At 40.1% G+C, this 22029-nt stretch overlaps 1 protein-coding gene across 5 annotated transcripts in view; it reads left to right on the plus strand.

The window, feature by feature from the left end:
- The window catches only part of kcnab1a (potassium voltage-gated channel subfamily A regulatory beta subunit 1a), an 83846-nt gene that overhangs the window by 35261 nt on the left and 26556 nt on the right, over positions 1-22029 (plus strand). For all 5 annotated transcript variants that reach the window (XM_061682292.1, XM_061682290.1, XM_061682294.1 and 2 more), the window contains exon 2: positions 21541-21584. In XM_061682292.1, coding sequence (XP_061538276.1) covers positions 21541-21584 — 44 coding nt within the window. The remainder of the gene's footprint in view (positions 1-21540; positions 21585-22029) is intronic.

Genomic DNA, 22029 nt, shown 5'->3' on the forward strand with positions numbered 1-22029 from the left:
ATTCCCCATCGGGGCTGAACACACATTAAGAGTGGGTATCACAGAGTAACAATAAAACATTATCACAATGTTTTGCCAACACCAATGTTTGTGTCACAACGCAGTGAGTGTAAAGGCCAATATAAAACTAAATACACTGATGATACGAGTGACCCAACTAACGAGTGTTTCGGAATACGAACTGCGGTTTGGACGATTCTCTACTTTGACTTGCAAACAAAAATTTGGGATACGTGCAGTGTATGGTGACAGTGGACTCAACTGAACTTTCTTCAAAACAAGGGGCAGTTTGACAGATAGTGAGCAAGTCTGCAAAAAAGAGGCTTCAAGCTGCTTATTGACCACCCCAGTTGAGGTTTACTGTCAAACTAAATATAAAACAAAGAAAAATGCATGTTGTTTTTCAAATAACCATATAACTTTGCCTTAAGGTCCACTAGCTTAATACTAACACATAATTGAATATGCCATAGCTGGGCTAGTAAATATCATTGGTGCTGTCAGCAACGAATATCAGAACACAAATGGTGTAGACATAACAATACTCACAGGCATATATTCTTTATCCTCTGCGAAGAACGACAAATATTACTCCGGCTTACAGAGGAGCTGAGACTGACTCCATGTACAATATATCAGCATGCCTGTATTATAGTGCCCCCAGGTGGCCAATACACGCACACCAGAAGGAGCAGTGCAATGTCGATTGAATTGAAGCAAAAAATAAAGCCCAAAAGGTTTAATTACTTTACATTCGATGGAATAATGTCATTTCAGTATGTTTTTATGAAGTACAATATTATAGTGTGCTATTTTTACTATTAAAAACACGTTACGAACATTCTTGTTATTGCTTAATGGCATTCCCGTTCGTTTCACTGGGGAAAGATGATTTGAAATACTGGTGTTTTGAGGTACGAGTGTGGTGATGGAATCAATGAGGCAAGGCAAATAATTGAATACAAAAATCTAAAAAAGGATTTCTTATCACCATCAAATTTGTTTGACACAAGCATTCACTCTGTTGTAATTGTTTTTTTCATCGATGTGCGGTGCTAGTGTCAATGAGTAATTGTGAGGGGAACAATATTCATCAATGATGACTATAATGCCACCTCTTCTCTGAATGCAAACAAATGAATCAAAATGTAAATAAAATAAGCTACACAACTTTACCTTTATTGTTAACAATTTCAGCATTACATAGAAAAGTAGACTGAAAGAGCATACACCTTTTAAAAATTAACATACAGTTAATTTTTCAGAAGAGCCTTGTTGACACTTCCCCTGCTGAGATATTTGCACTGCATATTAATGTGAGAGGCCAGATTTCTGATGCATGTAAACAAGTTATCATTAGTGGATTAGTAGAGCAAACGAGCAGCAGCGAAAAAGTTCTATTTGATGGAACTACCTGAATCTTTTCCAACCTGACATCGCAACTACTGTAATAGTAAAGTAGTAAAACGTGGGGGGAGCAATTCTTTTTGCCTGCTGGACATGTTTCAAATTACCGCACAACTAACCAATGTTCTTTTCTTGGAAATAATATCCTTGACTCTTTTAGTTCCAATCATTCACTGCCTCCAGCTCACCTGTGACCCTGAACAGGAGAAGCGGTAGAAAATGGATAGATGATAACAAATCATAGCACAACCAAACGTGATTGTCGTTAACGGTCTCTCTAGCTGTGTCATTCGCTATCGCTGCACTTTGATGATTTTATTAAATTAGCCTGCGGTTTTTCCCGAGTTTTTGAAATATAGTATATTTTTTGACAATACCTTAAACAATCTATCCATCCTAAACCTTTAATTTCCCACACAAGCAGTTAAATCAAATGTAATATGCTTAATGACATGCAAGTATAAAAGTAAGAGAACCACTATTAATATTAGGACAAGAAAAACATTACAGTCAAGTCTTCCATGTGCAGATGCGTGTCTTTTTTAACATTGTTACTTTTCACATGTGTAAAACCACTGTGAAATGCAAAAAAAAAACCCAAACAAAACAAAAACAAACAAAAAGTCTTTAGCTATAACTTTGCTAATAAGTCATGTGTCACCTCCTGTATTATTCTTTACTTCTCATGTTCTTCTCTTAACACACCTCTATTGGCAGATCTTACCTCTACACAGCATAATACGGCCTCTGTATGTCTGCCATTTGTCTTACGGCCTCTGCTGATGTGCTCGTCATCTCAATGTTAAAACTCCAGTTACCTATGTCTGGTTTGACCAACTACCTTGGCTTAAACTGCTGCCTTCATTTCATTCTCTTTTTGGCACTCTTGTTTCATAAAAAAAAATCAACAGCAAAGAAACAAGTCAAAATTTTCCACCGTTTATGCGAGGGAGAATTGAAAGCCAAAACAGTACATATCATAGTTTTTACTGCAGGACTTTTAGCACTGATGTCAGAAGTACGGCTGTGACCCATAAATAAGCAATAATGTAAATTTAAAACAAATAGTTCCCACTGAATCTCACCAAGACACTTTAGTGGTGAGCTGGTAATATTGCGGGTGTGAAGTCCATATTCCTAATCATATTCTGGAAACCACTAGAACAATTTAAGTTGTGCAGTAAAGTACCACACAAGCGTACCCCAATAAACCATGAAATCTATGTTTACTTATGCTGATGTCCAGTGGTTTCACGTGTGTAAACTAAAGCAGGCCCACATTCTTACTTTCCGAATGCCGTAAGAAGTTCTTTTTTTGTGTAGTATTTCTGCTCTAATCCTGTTCAGCGTGTGAAAGAAACTGCAGAATGAGAGACATCCAAGATCCTAACAAACAGCGGCGTCTTTGTGATGTTTTAATGTAACGCCGCATGACTTCACTTTGATGTTCTGGCAAATATTATAATACTGAAGGAAGCAGACATGCCTCCCTTGTATCTATTTCAGTCCACCTTCTCCTACTTGTCTTCATTATTTTCCTGGGTTGTCATTCTGCTGATAATGCAATGCAGAGATTTACAGGGAATTAAGTGTTTTTGATGAAGCGATAAAGCTGAGAGTTTAAGGTCCACAGCATGCGCACGTGCGCAAATAAAATGTTAAGCATCCTAAAATGCTCTCTTAGCCTATAAATAAAGATAAAACAATCCAGATAAAAATGTTCCATACCATTTGAATTACAATAGAACTGGCATAGACTAGACTTAGACTTGAACGTAAGAGGCTAACAAATTGGATTGACAAAAACACAAAATGACGGTATTCTATAATTGTTAATAATTGTTATTTTTTTTGCTGTTTGGAACTGGAGCTGTAAAATATGTCACTGTCTTCATCTAACATAATAACCCTCTGTAACCCAAAGTGGTCAAAGACACATTTAAACCCCAGCTATCATCTTCCCACCTACACACAAACCACATCAGGGTTTACCATTCGTTACGGTATGCAGACTGAACTTCATCGTGTGAAAGGTGACGCAATAGATAGTTGAGGACAAGCGGTGTTGAAAATGGATAGATGAGCAATGCTTATTTCCTGTTATTCTACATACAAATCCATTCATCCATTTATTTTCTATACCGCAGGCGAGCTGAAGCCTATCCCAGCTGACTTTGAGCGAGAGCTCGGGTACACCCTGGAATGGTACAGTATGAAATGTATTTTCCATTTATTGATGCCCTTGTGAGTAAATAGACCTAACAATCTTACGAGGAGTTACAAAGAGATGCAGTGTGGCAGGAAGCGTCGAATGATTTGCAAATTGCACGAACCGTTACAACCTACAGATGAAAAAGTCCGAAAACTAAAATAAACAGAGAGCCAAAAAACAAAGAAGGTTTTTGAAACATGCATGTTGAGTGTGTGTGTGTGTGTGTGTGTGTGTCATTCCCCAGGCTACATTATGGGGAAAAGGCCTGGGTGTGTGTTTGTATCCATATGAAGGCCGTATAATTTACTTTCTGTCTCCATGGAGACGCGAATGACAGAAAAAGCTGCGAGCGAGAGGTTCTGTGTTGTGTGGGTTTTCTCAAAATATGTGTTTGTGTGTTAGCAGAGGTTTTGCGGTGGGGTTTTATGCACTGTGGATTTGCGGTTTAGTCTGTACAAACGTGGTGCCGGAAAAAAAACAATGTGTGTTATTTTGTTTTGGGATGGATGAGGTGATCATGCCATCTTTTTAAAAAACTGCTTGTGTGTGAGCATGCACACACTCACATACACACATATATCACACATCTTAAATCAAAAATAAATTGAAAAGTGTGTGAACGTATGTGCGGCATTAGAGACAGTGAGTGAAATGAGATGAGAGGAAGTGATTGAGAGCTGGGGTGAGATATATGAACATCTATTCAATCACACCGTTTGCCAGGGACCCTCTTTAGGTAATTGTCAAATTCCGCCCAGATTGATTTGCTTTGCTTCCTCTTCACTTTCTTCCCATCTGTCAGCACCTAAGTAAATCTTTCCGAGGAGAGTTTTGACCACGGCACTCATTTTCATGCATTGCTTTTGACATTAATGACTTTTCTTTCTTTCTTTATTTTTTAAACCCAGTGAATTCAGCTGACTTTAGTGAATAGACCTCCAGAGTTAATACTCAAGCTCATGAACATAGCTTTTTTTGGTATGGTTCTTAGAGGAGAACCTGGGGTCACAGAATGGACAAAAGAGTGGAATACATGAATAATTTCATACATAAATGTATACATAACTTATCCTGTTGAGGGTTTCAGCTTTTGGTGCTAACCCAACTTCTCTTCCTGAAGATTGTGTCGGGTATGGCCTGTCGATGTTATATTGGGACATTAAATGAAAAGAAAGAGTACTCTAGATAGCTTAAGGAATTCTAGTTCAGCTTTTTTAATAATTAAACAGCCTACGTCTGATCCGCTTAAGTGTCTTCCTTTTCCTACTTCAGCCTGTCCCACTCTTTTTCTCTGTCTCCAGCACTGTTCCTGAAGACAAAACATGTGATTTGGTCTGCATGACAACATCTTCTCACATGTTGCTAATTGCAGCTTTATTGAACAACCCCCTTCCTATCTCAAGCCCCCTTTTGTGGTATGTAATTATCACTCGCCTCCACCATTTTTCTGCCTTGATCTTCGGCCCTATAACAATGGGACGATGTGGGCTGGCAGACTTTTGAGATAAAAGAGCCGGAAAGGTGTAAAAAACAAAGGAGCTAAAGAGGTCACTAGAGATCCTGATTTGTTTATTTAGTTATGAGAAAATGGCTTCATTGAGTGGGCAGGGCATTATTCAAGTGCTTGCATGACTTCACTATTCATGCCAATTCGTTGGCAATCTAATGAGTACATTAGATCAACACCTGGAAAGACCACAAGGGAGGCACTAAGTCTTTCCACCATGTTCACTTTTTGACTGTTCCAAACACAAACATGGTGAAGTTCTCTGATCTGATGATATACTTTAAATTAGTTCCAAACATATGCAGTTTAAAGATAGAAGTCCAGCCCTCAAAAATGGCGGCGATTACTCGAGTACACTAATATCTATAGGATAATCGATTCTAAAAAGAATTGATAGTGACAACCCTACTTTAAATTATATTTAAAGTGCGTCCCATTTTATCCAATGTATTTGCCTCTTTGCTTCCCAGATGTTTTATATTATAATGCATTGGATCTTATTAGATTAGGCAGGTGTAGCGAGTGCAGTGACTGACGAGTGTACATGAGTCCAAACGGTTCAATCTAAAAGGCTGCAGTGGTTCTGTTATAATAACGGCTGCTGCAGTGAGCTCACAGCTGAGTGAGCAGAACAGCGATGTAGTGAATAATGCAGGATGAACTGGTGAAGCTTAACGTGGTCGGAGTCTATATGAACTCATTAGCAGTTTGCATTCACTGCATGTGGCAGGCCTCATTTCGCTGTGAACTTCGCATCGTTCTTGATTTGGCGGACTTTTTGATGGACTCATCGTGAGAGAACAAGACTGACATAGATTAGATGGAACAAAGTATTGGGAGTTTGGGACACTGTGCTAGCTGATTACAAGCACGGGAGGGAAATTCTAAAGAAAATATGGAATTGGACTCCCTATTGCAGTTACATTATAAGAGTCTGCTTTGCAGTTGTCCAAAATGCCCTAGTTCAGATGATGACTTAAGACTCGGGGGTACATGCTAAGATTTAGCCTTAACCTCCATTGGTTGATTAATTGATTGATAATAATAGATGTGTCTGAAGATCTTTTTTCATCAAAGTGCATTATGAAACCTAGTGAAGGAGAGAAAGAAAAGGTCAAATGTTCCATTTACTTGCTTTAAAAAGTTTTTGTTTGACTGGCCTGTTTATCCCTGAGGGGTCTTTAGTTGCCACCAAGATTGTATTTGGTTTTGTTTTGATCAGTGTGGCGTGTGGACAAAAAGTCAAATGCAAACCGTGATTTTGTAAATCCTAATGTTCTTGTAGAAGCTGGCTTAGTCCATTACAAAAGCCAAAAATACATACAATAATGCAGCTTGCTTCATGCTTTATATGCATTTGAATATGCATTATGCAGGCAGAAAAATTAGGCCAAACACTTCCGAGAAAAGTGTTTACTTTTGCAAATTATTGTAATGTATATACAGGAAAAACAACTTTTACCTTATTGAAGAGGATGGCTAATTGTTTCCCCCTGGAATACTTGGAATTACTACTTGTTGCATCACTGTGTATTTCTCTACTAGCAAAAAATGAATATAAAAAGCAATAATGAGTTATAGATCAATACTTTATTCATCTCCTGAGAGAAATTACTGTAAATATGTTTCAGAGAATCAGCACACTCTTGTATCGCTATCCGCAGTTAAACAATTGTTTGTGTGTGCGATTGTGCCGTACATACAATATACTGTATATTAAGGAGTCACGTAATGAAAATCCATCCAGCTTTTCTGCTCTGCTGTGCCGTGGGACTTATCGATTGTCTTCCCAACACACCAGCTTCTCCCCCGTCATTCACACCAATGGCCACAAAATGTGCTGACTCGGACTTTTCTCTGTGTCCCATGAGTAGATGAAGACTACTTCAATTGCCCTGTGAGAGAATGCACATGGTGCTTTGCTCTTTGTGGGCCATGCAAAACTGTGAATGCTTGTAAACCAAAGTGTTTGTCTTGTTAAATCACAGACGGTTTATTAATCGGTCTTTATATGTGATTGTTTGCATGTGGCGCCTGCATTACTATTTACTACTGTACAACATCACGGTATCATCTCTATATGTTAATTTTTATTAATCAGTCTTTTTTTGTCTCATTTATCTTTATGATGACTGAATGTTAATTGTGTCATCTCTGTTTCATTTTGTCTATTGAGCAAATTAATGTCACACGCAGATCGGACTTTTGAGGCGTAACCAACCATGAATTTTGATGAAAGGAATGCTCATTGTTTTGAATTGATCAGAAGCTCACTCTCATTGTTTGAAAGCTTTTGGTTTAGCATCTACTGTAAATGCTGCATTTATTACATCACTTGAATGGTGGATAATGCTGCGTGCGTTTATTGAAACTGTCATCTGTTTCTCTCAAATTCACTGACTAGAATACAAATGAATTTCTGTGTAATGGCACAATTTAAATGTTGATCGTATAGAGGTGTATATAATTCCATAAGAATTGAGTAAAATTATACAAAAATATACAAAGTAAGAAATAAATTACATTCAAACTGAGCAGGTCTTACTAATGTCGCTGCCATGGAAATACTACCTCGTTCCACTTATTTTGCCAGAACTTTCTGGGATTGTAATTTAATAAATGTGTAGAGTAAATGTAACTTTTTTAAGTAACCTCACCAGTTTTCTTCAAATATTCCAGTGCAATGTGTTTTTGTTTTTTGTATGTGCTAAAACTGTACAGGTGGTTTAATTGTCCATTAGTTTCCTGTGGAGTGCAAGTGGACAACCACGCTTGTTTTTGTCACTGATATGTGGATGTTGCAAATGATCATTCATGTTGTAATATTTAAAGGCAAAATCTAGAAGAGCTGCCGTGTGTTTAAATGTATTTGGATCTGACATGGGAAGTAATATTACATGATATTTTATGACATCCAGCAGATTGCCTGAGCAGATGGTCACATGGAAGTTTAATCACAAATCTGTTTTGGTTCTACAAAATGAGGATTCGTGGTTGGCGGCTGGTAAAGTAAAGAAAACAATGCAGAGACAAAAAATACAATAAAAACATTGATTTGGTTAACTATGTGTGGGCTTTTCAGCCAAACCTGACATCACTCAGGTTTTCATTAGGCTACGTGTTGGAATGTAACTTCGTCAAATACAGTGCTGTGAAAAAGTATTCTCAGATTCTTGTATTTTTGCATAGTTTCCCCACTTTAAAGTTTAAGATCATCAAACAAATGTAAATCACAAATATAACCCAAGTGAACATAAAATGCTATTTTTAAACGGTGATTTCATTTCAATCATTCATTTTCCAGACCGCTTCTCCCCACTAGTGACACGGGCGTGCTGAGGCCTATCCCAGCTATCTTTGGGCGAGAGGCGGGGTACATCCTGAACTGGTCGACAGCCTATCGCAGGGCACATTTAAACATACAACCATTCACACTCACATTCACACCTATGGGCAATTTAGTCGTCAATTAACCTACCATGCATGTTTTGGGGATGTGGGAGGAAACCGGAGTAACCGGAGAAAACTGACGCAGCCACCGGGAGAACATACAAACTCCACACAGGCGAGGCCGGATTCAACCCCGGGTCCTCAGAACTGTGATGCGAATGTGCTAACCAATCGCTCACCGTGCCGTGGTGATTTCATTTATTAAGGAAAAAAAAACGATTCAAAGTTAACTTGCCCTGTGTGAAAAACTAATTACCCCCCATGTCAAATCATCAATTAAGTGTGACTAATCACAACTTTTGGTTAATTTTCACAGATCATAGCCAAGCCTGATTACCTCCAGACCTGTTCAATCAAGAAATCACTAAAACAGAATCAGGGCCAACAAAATCACCAAAAACAAAAGATTGAAAAAGCTGCAACAAAATGCTACGATCCAAACAATTAAAGAACAGTTATTGACATCTATCAGTCTTCAAAAGCCATTTCTAAAGCTTTAGGATTCCACCGAACCATAGGGAGATCCATTAACATCAAATGGAGAAATTATGGAACAGTGATGAACCTTCCCAGGAGAGGCCACCCTAGAAAGATTACCCCAAGAGAACAGGAATGACTCATCCAGGAGGCCACAGAGGAATGCAGGATGACTTTTAAAGAACTGCAGGCCTTCCTTGCCTCAGTTAAGGTCAGTGTCCATGACACAACAATAAGGAAGAGACTGGATAAAAATGGCATCCATGGCAGAGTTCCAAGGCTAAACCCACTGCTGAGCAAAAAGAACATAAAGGCTCGTCTGCCTTTTGCAAAAAAAAAAAAAAAAAACATCTGAATGATTTCCAAGACTTTTGTGAGAATATGACCGGGTTGGATCAAATTGGAAATGAGCTCATCAGAGGGACAGTACAGGTTCGATGTTTTGGAGACAAAGTTAGAGAGAGCAGACTTCGATGTTTTGGACACGTCCAGAGGAGAAATAGTGAGTATATTGGTAGAATAATGATGAGGATGGAGCTGCCAGGCAAGAGAGCTAGAGGAAGACCAATGAGAAGGTTGATGGATGTCGTGAGGGAAGATATGATGGCAGTTGATGTTCAAGAGGAGGATGCAGGAGATAGGCTTACTTGGAAAAGGATGACGCGCTGTGGCGACCCCTAATGAGACAAGACGAAATGGAAAAGAAGAAGAAGAAGATTATATGGACCAACAAGATGATAGTTGAGCTTTTTGGAAGCTGTGTGTCTCGTTACATCTGCCTTGAATGTAGCACCAAGGGTTAGGGCTACCGACAGTCAAACATGGTGGTGGTAGTGTGATGGTCTTGGGCTGTTTTGCTCCTTCAGGACCTTGACAACTTGCTGCGATTGATGGAACCATGAGTTCTGCTTTTTAACAGAAAATCCTCAAGGAGAATGTTCAGCTATCAGTTGGTGACCTCAAGCTGAAGCGCTCTTGGGTTGTGGAGCAGGATAACCATCCAAAACACACCAGCAAGTCAACTTCTGAATGGCTTAATTTGACAAAATGAAGGTTTTGGAGTGGCCTAGTCAAAGTCCAGACTTGATATTGATTGAAATGCAGTGGCATGACCTTAAAAAGGCCGTTCATGCTCGAAAAACCCCAAATTTTTGCTGAATCCCAACAATTCTGCAAGGAAGAGTGGGCCAAAACATCTCCACAGAGATGTAAAAGATTGATTTCAGTTGTTGCTGCTGAGGATGGTCAGTTATTAGTTTTAGGGGGCTATTACTTTTTCACACAGGGCCAGGTAGCTTTGATTACTTTTTTTTCCTTAATAAATGAAATCACACACAAAAACTGCATTTTAAGCTCACTTGGGTTATAGTTGTCTGATATTTACATTGATTTGATGATCTTAAATAATAAAGTAGGGAAACTATGCAAGAATACAGGACTGTACATAAATCTGAGATGGTGGCCAATACTTTTTCACGGCACTGTATGTGACAGGCAGAGACATTGTGTATGATGGCTAATATTTAGACGCAGCAACTTTTTTTGAAATGCTGTGCTACATTTACGCCAGATGTAAGGAGACACACCTTCCAATAAGTTCAACATTCGTCTCGTCAGTCCGTGGAATATTCTCCCAAAATTATTGGGAATCATTTGAAAGTTTGTTGCAAAAGTAAGACAAGCCCTTATTTTCTTTTTGGTCAGCAGTGGTTTTCACCTTGGAACTCTGCCATGGATACCATTTTTGCCTAATCTTTTCCTTATTGTTGTTTCATGAACATTGACCTTAACTGAGGAAAGGGAGGGATGCAATTCTTTAGAAGTTGTCCTGAGTTCCTTTGTGGCCTCATGGATGAGACATTGCTGTTCTCTTGGGGTAATCTTTGTTGGCCGGCCGCTCATGGGAAGGTTCACAACTGTTTTCTCCATTTGAGGATAATGGCTCTTACTGTGGTTCCATGGAGTCCTAAATCTTTAGAAATGACTGTGGGACCTTTTCCAGACTGATAGATTTCAATTTATTGTTCATCTGTTCTTCAATTTCTTTGGATCGTGGCATTTTGTTGCAGCTTTTGACTGACTTCACTTTGTCATAGAGGTTTTATTTAAGGAAATGTTGAATTGTACAGGTCTGGGGATAATCAGGCTTGAGTGTGGTCAATGAAAAATGAACAAATAAACTCAGCTTTCCCAAAAATGTCATTAATTCCACAATTAATTAATGATTTAACAAGGGAGGCAATTACATTTTCACACAGGGCCAGCAGCTTTGAACACTATATTTTCTTTAATAAATAAAATCACAATTTGAAAAAAACTGTATTTTATGCTTACGTTGGTTACCTTTGTCTGATATTATTTAAAAAAAAAAAAATTTGTTATGAAAAAAACAAAAAAAATTAAAAGTGGGGAAAACTTAAAAAACAACAAAAAAGTAAGAATTTGAGAACGGGGCAAATACCTTTTCATGGCACTGTACATATATATTTATATACATTCAGTATAACCTTTTGAGCACAAGTGCCTGTTAGCGTCAGTCACGGATATTCAAATCAAAGTCCAACGACCCAAATGAAACTGGTAACAGCTCTACATGTGATCTGAATCCTCCACATGATGACTGACAATTATCTCCTACTATCATGTTACTGAAAAACTGAGTAACACTTGGTAATGGCTGGAGCCCGAGTCTGACTGAAAACAGTAGTGATTAAGCACAAGAGGCAAGCATCAGAGGCAAACCCAAAAGCCATGAGAAATACAGGACAAATGCTACGTTGGAAGGAAAAAGGAAAAAGACAGAAAATTCATAAATTTTCCTGGAAATTCAGGGGGAGTGGCCAGTGAGTGCCAGTACAACATAAAGTTGGATTAATTCTGAATTTAAAAACAGAAAAAAAGAAAAATGTTAAGCAGATTAGTGAGCTCTAGTGTGGACCACTGAGAGGTGTGCGTCCTGGTATATCATAACAAGGATATTTTATTTAAGCCTTGGTGGTGGCCAGGCTACGCTGAGCTCAGGGGGGGAAGCAGCAGTCGAGCTGAGCATACTCGATAATGAAACTGTAGGGAGACACCGAGCCGAATGGAAATCCAGAGCCAGGGAGGGACGAGGGCAAGGAGACATGGAGCCACTCAGGTGTTCAGTAAGGAAAAAGTGAAAGAAAAGTTTTACAAGGCCGCATCGACGACCTTGCAGGGAGGAAGTGAAAGGTTGTTAGAGGGGTCTCGATAATTGGATGTCATGCAGCTGGTGGGGCGCAGTGGGGCAGCTCTGGATTCAGGCACTAGACCAAGTATAATCACAACCAATCCCCTAATTCGCCTGGCGAGTTAGATTTGGCTTTCCCCGCTATCATAACCACTCACATAAGCAAAAGTAAGAAACTTGAGATTTCAATGGGTGTCTCAGTTTTTGTTATCATTATAGAATTAAAAAAAATTTTTTTTTAATGGAATCATTATGGAGTCATGGATTTACTGTATGAGCTAAATCACTTTCATGCAAAGACCTACATTATACACACAGAGAGAAGTGTTTATCAAGAGGAAACTGAAGTTACATAAACAAAAAGAACAGAACACAACCTTGGCCCTTTAGGACTCTCAATGCTTTGATACTTTCAGTAGTTCATCAATAAATGATGAACGTGGAATGTTGCAGACGACTGCTTCTAAATTGTTGCCCCGGGAAGTGCAATATTGTAGTTATTTAAGAGGGCAACTTGTTGAAAATGGATCACCATACTCTATGAAAGGTTCAAGTTGTCGCCCCCCCAAAGACCCACCCTCGCCCCCCACCTCATCCTAGGAAGAATGCTAGTGCCAGAGTATATAGGACTATAGCATTATATCATATAATATCCCAATTTGGTGGCATTACCTCTAAGTTGAGATCAAATCAATCGTGACAGGGTTCAGAATTACTTGGTCTGTTCCATAGGACACATATAATGCTAAAATTATAAACAGGAGCAGTTTCAGGAGCACAGGCAGCACGGTCTAATGGTTTAATGGTTATCGCGCGTGCCTCACACAGTTTGGAGTTTCAGGGTTCAAATCGAGATTCTGGAGTTTGTATGTTAAAGACTCATAATTGTCCATAATAGTAAATGTGAGCGGTAATCTATGTTTACCATTATGCCTGGCCCATGACGCTAATTGAGTACAAGAGCTGTAAAAAAAAAAAAAAAAAAGGATGGATCGTTCAGGAGCAGCATACGGTACACATTGTATAGTTAGGACTTTATAAATATATTTGCATGTACTTCTTAAACTTCTTTTCCTTTCGGCTTGTCCCGTTAGGGGTCGCCACAGCGCGTCATCCTTTTCCATGTAAGCCTATCTCCTGCATCCTCCTCTCGAACACCAACTGCCATCATGTCTTCCCTCACGACATCCATCAACCTTCTCTTTGGTCTTCCTCGAGCTCTCTTGCCTGGCAGCTCCATCCTCATCATCCTTCTTCCAATATACTCACTATTTCTCCTCTGGACGTGTCCAAACCATTGAAGTCTGCGCTCTCTAACTTTGTCTCCAAAACATCGAACCTTGGCTGTCCCTCTGATGAGCTCATTTCTAATTTTATCCAACCTGGTCACTCCAAGAGCGAACCTCAACATCTTCATTTCCGCCACCTCCAGCTCTGCTTCCTGTTGTCTCTTCAGTGCCACTGTCTCTAATCCGTACATCATGGCTGGCCTCACTACTGTTTTATAAACTTTGCCCTTCATCCTAGCAGAGACTCTTCTGTCACATAACACACCTGACACCTTCCTCCACCCGTTCCAACCTGCTTTGACCCGTTTCTTCACTTCCTGACCACACTCACCATTGCTCTGGACGGTTGACCCCAAGTATTTAAAGTCCTCCACCCTTGCTATCGCTTCTCCCTGTAGCCTCATTCTTCCCCCACCAGCCCTCTCATTCATGCACATATATTCTGTTTTACTTCGGCTAATCTTCATTCCTCTTCTTTCCAGTGCATGCCTCCATCTCTCTAACTGTTCCTCCAGCTGCTCCCTGCTTTCACTGCAGATCACAATGTCATCTGCAAACATCATGGTCCACGGGGATTCCAGTCTAATCTCATCTGTCAGCCTATCCATCACCACTGCAAAAAGGAAGGGGCTCAGGGCTGATCCCTGATGCAGTCCCACGTCCACCTTAAATTCTTCTGTCACACCTACAGCACACCTCACCGCTGTTCTGCTGCCCTCGTACATGTCCTGTATTATTCTAACATACTTCTCTGCCACTCCAGACTTCCGCATGCAGTACCACAGTTCTTCTCTGGGTACTCTGTCATAGGCTTTCTCTAGATCTACAAAGACACAATGTAGCTCCTTCTGACCTTCTCTGTACTTTTCCATCAACATCCTCAAGGCAAATAATGCATCTGTGGTACTCTTTCTAGACATGAAACCATACTGTTGCTCGCAAATACTCACTTCTGTCCTGAGTCTATCCTCCACTACTCTTTCCCATAACTTCATTGTGTGGCTCATCAAGCTTTATTCCTCTATAGTTGCCACAGCTCTGCACATCACCTTTGTTCTTAAAAATGGGCACCAGTACACTTTTCCTCCATTCCTCAGGCATCTTCTCACGCACTAGAATTCTATTGAACAAGCTGGTCAAAAACTTCACAGCCACCTCTCCTAGAGGCTTCCATACCTCCACAGGAATGTCATCAGGACCAACTGCCTTTCCATTTTTCATCCTCTTTAATGCCTTTCTAACTTCCCCCTTACTAATCATTGCCACTTCCTGGTCCACCACACTTACCTCTTCTACTCTCCCTTCTCTATCATTTTCCTCATTCATCAACTCCTCGAAGTATTCTTTCCATCTAGCAAGCACACTGCTGGCACCAGTCAACATATTTCCATCTCTATCCTTAATCACCCTAACCTGCTGCACATCCTTCCCATCTCTATCCCTCTGTCTGGCCAGCCTGTATAGATCCTTTTCTCCTTCTTTAGTGTCCAACCTGCCATACATGTCATCATATGCCTCTTGTTTTGCCTTTGCCACCTCTACCTTTGCCCTGTGTCGCATCTCAATGTATTCCTTTCGCCTCTCCTCGGTCCTCTCAGTGTCCCACTTCTTCTTAGCTAACCTCTTTCCTTGTATGATTTCCTGTACTGTGAGGTTCCACCACCAAGTCTCCTTCTCTCCTTTCCTGCCAGAAGATACACCAAGTACTCTCCTGCCTGCTTCTCTGATCACCTTGGCTGCAGTGGTCCAGTCTTCTGGAAGCTCCTGCCGTCCACCGAGAGCCTGTATCACCTCTTCCCGAAAAGCTGCACAACACTCGTCCTGTCTCAGCTTCCACCACATGGTTCTCTTCTCTGCCTTTGTCTTCCTAATTTTCCTCCCCACCACCAGAGTCATCTTACACACCACCATCCTATGCTGTCTAGCCACACTCTCCCCTACCACTACCTTACAGTTGGTAACCTCCTTCAGATTACATCGTCTGCACAAGATGTAATCCACCTGTGTGCTTCTACCTCCGCTCTTGTAGGTCACCCTATGTTCGTGCCTCTTCTGGAAAAAAGTGTTCACTACAGCCATTTGCATCCTTGTTGCAAAGTCTACCACCATCTGTCCCTCCAAGTTCCTTTCCTGGATGCCGTATTTACCCATCACTTCTTCATCACCCCTATTACCTTCACCAACATGTCCATTACAATCTGCACCAATTACGACTCTCTCTCTGTCTGGGATGCTAAGAACTACATCATCTAGCTCCTTCCAGAATTTCTCTTTCACCTCTAGGTCACATCCTACCTGTGGGGCATAGCCACTAATCACATTACACATAACACCCTCAATTTCAAATTTCAGCCTCATCACTCGATCTGATACTCTTTTCACCTCCAAGACATTCTTAGCCAACTCTTCTTTTAAAATAACCCCGACTCCATTTCTCTTCCCATCGACACCATGGTAAAATAATTTAAACCCTGCCCCTAAACTTCTAGCCTTACTGCCTTTCCACCTGGTCTCCTGGACACACAATATATCAACCTTTCTCCTCATCATCATGTCAACCAACTCCCGAGATTTTCCTGTCATAGTCCCAACATTCAAAGTCCCCACATTCAGTTCTAGGCTCTGTGTTTTCCTCTTCTCTTTCTGCCGAAGAACCCGCTTTCCACCTCCTCTTCTTCTTTGACTTCGACCCACAGTAGCTGAATTTCCAACGGCGCCCCGCAGGTTGACGGCGCCGGTGGCGGACGTTGTTAACCCGGGCCACGACCGATCCGGTATGGAATTCTTTGGATGAACGCTCATATTTGTTTGGCAAGGTTTTAAGCCGGATGCCCTTCCTGACGCAACCCTCTGCATTTATTCGGGCTTGGGACCAGGCCTACAGTTTGCACTGACTTGTGCCACCCATAGGGCTGCATTCATGTACTTCTTAAACACAGAGTGGAAATGGTAAACGAAATCAAATATTCTCCTATGTTGTAATTGGTTTGTTTCCCCACGTGTTTGTTAATAATGAATCGATGAGACATGTTTATGAGCCTCCAAAAACCAACAATTTGTTCTTCTTAGTGTCAGTGGTATGTGACTTATTGCATCTGTGGCTCATAGCGCTGTAAAACCACTGACTCTTACTGAAGGAATACAACTGGGTCACAAAACAGCTGAACACAGTCATTTCCACAAAGTGTTTATTTATTGGGTACTAATCCCAGGATGGCGCATATGGAGCTGACTCAACATGGATTTGAATGAGGGCCAGTTCATTGTTTGGCTCAAGAATGATGCCCACTTTGATTTTTGGTCATTTCATTGAATGTAGTGGACTGTTTAAACACAAAGTAACACACCATCTTTTGATATTCGGTCCACCAACTTGAGTAGTTATAGTATGAGTAATGGTTCCTTTCTTCTGTCACTGGAAAAAAACAACTCTCCAATTTACAGCTGCATCTTCCAATAACAGAATGATGCCTGTTGTCAGTCTCCAGCATGTATGCTTTATTTAATCTGTGTCTGTTTCAATTTATCATTGTCACATACTTTCCTTTTGTCATCTCTGCATTTCCTTTTATTTCACATTACCAGCTACACCAAGCCTACACCATATTGACGGCCTGTATGACAGCCGGGACTTTGCCAAGATAGAAGAGCTTTTTATATTGTCATCTGAATTGCACTAAATTTATATGATTGATGGTTGACTTAGTTTTAAGCAACTCATTATAGAGTCGATTAAAAATGGAGCAATAACTTTCCCAATCAGCATCATATTGCAATTTACCACAGATGTCTCTTAGTCGCTCTTATATGAAGTGTATATATTACTGACTTGGCAACTAAATTGGACAATACTATGATCTTATTTGCAGTGCAAGCTAAGTCGCTTGGAAATTGATGACGGTAGGATTTTATTGGTTTATTCGTGAAAATTGCAATGATTCACAAAAGTACTAGCAATATATATTTTTAAACCTTTAGGGGTCATTTAACAGTATTAAAAAAAAAAAAAAAACGGGGATGACAATCAAATATTGTCATCACAATCACACTCTATGCTACTGTACCCAATAAGCTTTATGTTTGGATCCCAAAGTACTACCAGCACATTTATGTTCCTTCTCTCTATAAAACATATGCGTACTCACTAAAAGGGAAAATTTATGGAAATCCATCCAAGCGGTTTGGAAAATGGATGGAAATGGAAAATTTATGAACAAAATTGTCCCCAAAGGTTCAGTAGTGTTCCAGGTAGTAGACTACCACCAAATATGAAGGTAAAGCTTTTAAAAGATGCAAAAGTACCGCCCCAGGGACAAGCCACTTTACCCCTCAAGTAACCTCATTGTACTTTCTTTTCTGAGTTTGTATTTTATCAACAGTCCTCCATAAATTAGAAAGCCATAAAGGTGGGGGGTGTGGGACCAGCAAGAATTGCTTCACACGCTGTGTGAAGCCAGAGGTGCTGACAGGCAAATTGAATTGTAAAGTCGTGGATAAATGATTAATTTTCAACATGCAGTATGACGTTTTGTGAGGTATTGATTTGGTGTGGAGCACATTAAAAAATGGTGGATTTGAGTTCGAGGTCTGCAAGTGTTGGAACGTCACCAGCGAAAACCAGACTGTGTTCCCAGACTTTTCGGGACATTCATTGTATAACACTGTAAACTGTTTGCTGTGGAGCTCAGGTGGCCGACAGCGTGCGCTCGCGCTGCTCTGTCAGCCCGATTTCCACTGGCTGGAGAAACGTTTCAGAATGTTTCTTGTGGCTCACCTCTGTTCTTTTTTTCCAGTTCAAACTGGTCACAAAAGTAAATGTTGGTTGAATTTTGGACATTTGAAACCTATAAAAAGTGTCTAGTTATGTTTTGAAAGTCTTCTAAGAGTTCACTCTCAGTCAGCATTTTTTTCACAATTAATAATAAACTTCCACAACAGGATATTGTCATCACCTAATTGGATGGCTTTCCAGAAACATGTAATCACTGGATGGTCTTACACTGTATGTTAATCATTATAGCAGAACCTTCTGTTTGTCACTACTTGTACACGTTAATCATTTGCTGTTGTGATCTGCCACCATTTTCATTCTGCAACTATAATGTCGCTGATAAAGCTCATTTACAGACTTGTTTATTTCTTGGCCAAGATCAACATTTTGGAATTGGGAATATGACTCTTGAGGGGGATTTTCCCACAAGTGTATCAAAAAGGGAGCTTTAAGCAATTAAAGGTAGCAGTTGCATTTGTGTACCATTTTTGCTCTTTCATGGACAAAACAATGTATTTGTTTTTTGTTTGTTTTGTTTTGTAAGGTACAAGAGTTGGCATTGATCATGAACAATGAATATAACTTAAACTTTATAACCCCTTAAAAATAGCAGAAACCTCTAGTTCCTTTCTTTATACAAAGTTGTTGTTTTCATCTGAGAATTTCTTGAGGAAAATAAGAAAAATGTTAAATATCCCAGATTTTGAGGGTGAAAGCTCACCGAGCTATAAAAGGATACTCTGTCTGTGTTCGAGTCAAAATAATCACTGACAAGAGTTTGATTACCTTTATTAGACATCCAATATAAACACATATGGTTTGCATCATTTGAGTATCGACTCAGTGGTTCTAAAATTACAGTTAGAGTAAGTGAAACTATCATTCAGCATTATTTGGTTATTTTACTCTGGAGCTGAGGAGCAGGCCAACCCCAGAAATTGTTTTGCACATGCAGTGAAAGGCGAATGTTGCGATCATTGCTGTCCATCATGTGGCAAATGAACGTCATGTTTAGGTGGAGATGAATAGCTTCATTGACAGTGAAGGCTTGTTATGCTAAATCTGTTTGGAAAAGCGATTACAGGGTTTAAGATTTCAATAAATATTTGATGGGCCAGGACGGCAGCACACTGCGGGTGTGTGTGTGTGTGTGTGTGTGTGTGTGTGCGCGCGCATGCACACTAGGCGGTGGTGGTGTGTGCCAGGCAAGTGTTTGCAAGAGCCTTTTGAGACAGTTTACAAATGAGGGCGATGATGACTTTCTCAATGCATCTACCAATTGGGAAATCTTATTTTCTTTCTTTTTGCGTCATTGCCCCTGTCTGCTCTGCTCATGATCCTGTTTGCTTCTTTGGTGTCATTACGCCATTCATCTTTCCATCTCTCCTACTCATGTGGGCTCAACATCAGCGGAACAAATCAGCTGACTTGAGAAAATGTATTGTAGTTGGCTTCTGATTTGGTTGCCTTCCCAAACAAAATTTTCTGTTGAACTTGATTCTTGGAAAGTGGAATAATTGCTATACACAACCCTTATTATTACAGTGTGTTAACCCTCTGGACTGTCCTGTTTCATTCATTCTTCGCAATACAATAGCATGATTTCACCAGGAATTGTTCTGTCCGACATCATTTCCCCAAATAACCACAGAGGGAGTATTTTATATCAAACTCTCCTGTTGTACAGCAAAACCTTTTGGGCAAAAAGGGCATATGGCTCCACCATACTGCATCACCAGGCAGCTAAATAGGACAAGTTAAAAATGTGGAATAATTACTTCCAGCAATCAAACCTGAATTAACTCTATAGCTAGCCAATGAATGCAGCTAGCAAGCAGCAGTGTAAGGAGGTATTGTAGCCAGCGACACAATGACTCAACACATCTTTGAGTCAAACAGCATCCGAATTCAAATCAGTCTGTTGTCGGCTTCAGCTGAGAGTCCTGTCAAAACAATGGAATATTCATCATGAAGGGTGAGGGTTAAATACAATTATTTTCAATTTTAGTTTGCTGGTCTGGCTTTATATTGATTTTCTGTTTTATCCAATAATGTCCACAATTTTGTAGTCAAAGTTGCTGAATTTGCATATTTCCTCTTCAAATACTGAGACGAGACGCAAAGCGCGGCAGCGAGCAACCGAGCGTCAACTCAATTTGCGCAATGCCTCACTAACTGGGTTTAGGAGGCTTGTAATTGGCAAATGCCTGTTTCGATTCTTTCATTGCGTCTTCCATATGATGTTTCCAGAGCTTTTAATATGCACTCTAATTGTCCATATAGTCAGGCTAGTGTATTTAATATTTGTGTGTTAAATAACTTAGGTTTGCTGATTGCATGAAAGAGCAGATAAAAAAAAAAAAAAAGCTTGAGGTGAGGCAGAAAGTACTACGCCTCACAGAAGGGGACATATGGGAGCACAATGCACATCACTAGAGAATGGGAACAAAAACAAAAAGTAAAACCCTCCGAAATAAAAGCAGTAACAACGCTAAATATGGCATAAATGAAGCAAACGTCTGTTCACTTTTGGTTGTCCATAAGTTACTTATATATGACACTGAGCAGACAGTTGAAGTGTCCAGGAGAGTTAATAGATTTGCTCTTAAAATATTTCCAGCACTTCAGATAGGTCAAAGCTAACATACCATGTGGGGACTGACCATTAGTATCGATTTGTGGAAAAATATGGAATTGGCCAGCAACAATATGCTGTTCTTAGCTACAATAGATGTGTAGGGCTGTCATGATGTAAATCCATCCATGTCCATGTCAAGATGAGATGGGATTAAACCCACAGCAACTGGCTTGCTGCCAGTATGTCTACATAGTTAAAGAACTGTCTTGTGGGGATGTAGTGCATCATCAAAATGTATTACCTTTCAGTGGTTTAATTTGGATGTCCAATTAACTATGCAGATATTCAATGATTCTGAAGTCATGTCAGGAATAAGTCACTTGAATGATTTTGACAGGCGAGTGAAACTGGGAGATTGGCGACAACTGCAGTTAATACGCTGTCAAGTAAACAGTGCACATTACAGACGCAATGTTGTCTGACGATGGGAGCTTAATCTTTACAGAAAGTTGGATTGACAGCCATTAAACTGCATTTCTTTCATTTGAGACATGGTGTGCACCCAGATAATTGTTAGCTGCATACTGTATGTGTTTTGACGTACCGCTGACTTAAGTCGTTTTCTTCTGTTTCTGCAGGAACCTGGGAAAGTCAGGTCTAAGGGTTTCTTGCCTTGGACTTGGTAAGTAAACTTCACTTTCTTCTTCTCTCAGTCAGTGAGCGACATACACATATTTCATATATCATAATATAATATTTCATAAGCAAAAGCAGTAGCTTCAGTCACACTCAACTAGAATGAAATAAAATGAAAAGAAAACAATTGTTACTATTTAAGTGACCCTGGCAGCAGAGCAGCAAAATCTAGCGAGGTCCTTCTTTTTGGAATAAGTGTCCCAAAAGGCCAATGAAAAAGCAAATTCCTTGGCCGTTATGACTGTGATAGCTTATAGCGTGATGTGCTTCACATTAGTCTAAGTGGTCTGCTTCATTTGGATCGAGCTCTGCAGTACAGAAAAGGTCAGTCGAATGCCAGCTGTCTGCTCCATGCTGCGCCTAGGGTGGACACAATGTTGACAGCGCGATAGGGGCTCAAGAGAAAAACTGAAGCTATGTTGCCAAGATCA

The sequence above is a fragment of the Phycodurus eques genome, chromosome 7 (assembly GCF_024500275.1).
Source record: "Phycodurus eques isolate BA_2022a chromosome 7, UOR_Pequ_1.1, whole genome shotgun sequence".
NCBI classification, from domain to species: Eukaryota; Metazoa; Chordata; class Actinopteri; order Syngnathiformes; family Syngnathidae; genus Phycodurus; species Phycodurus eques.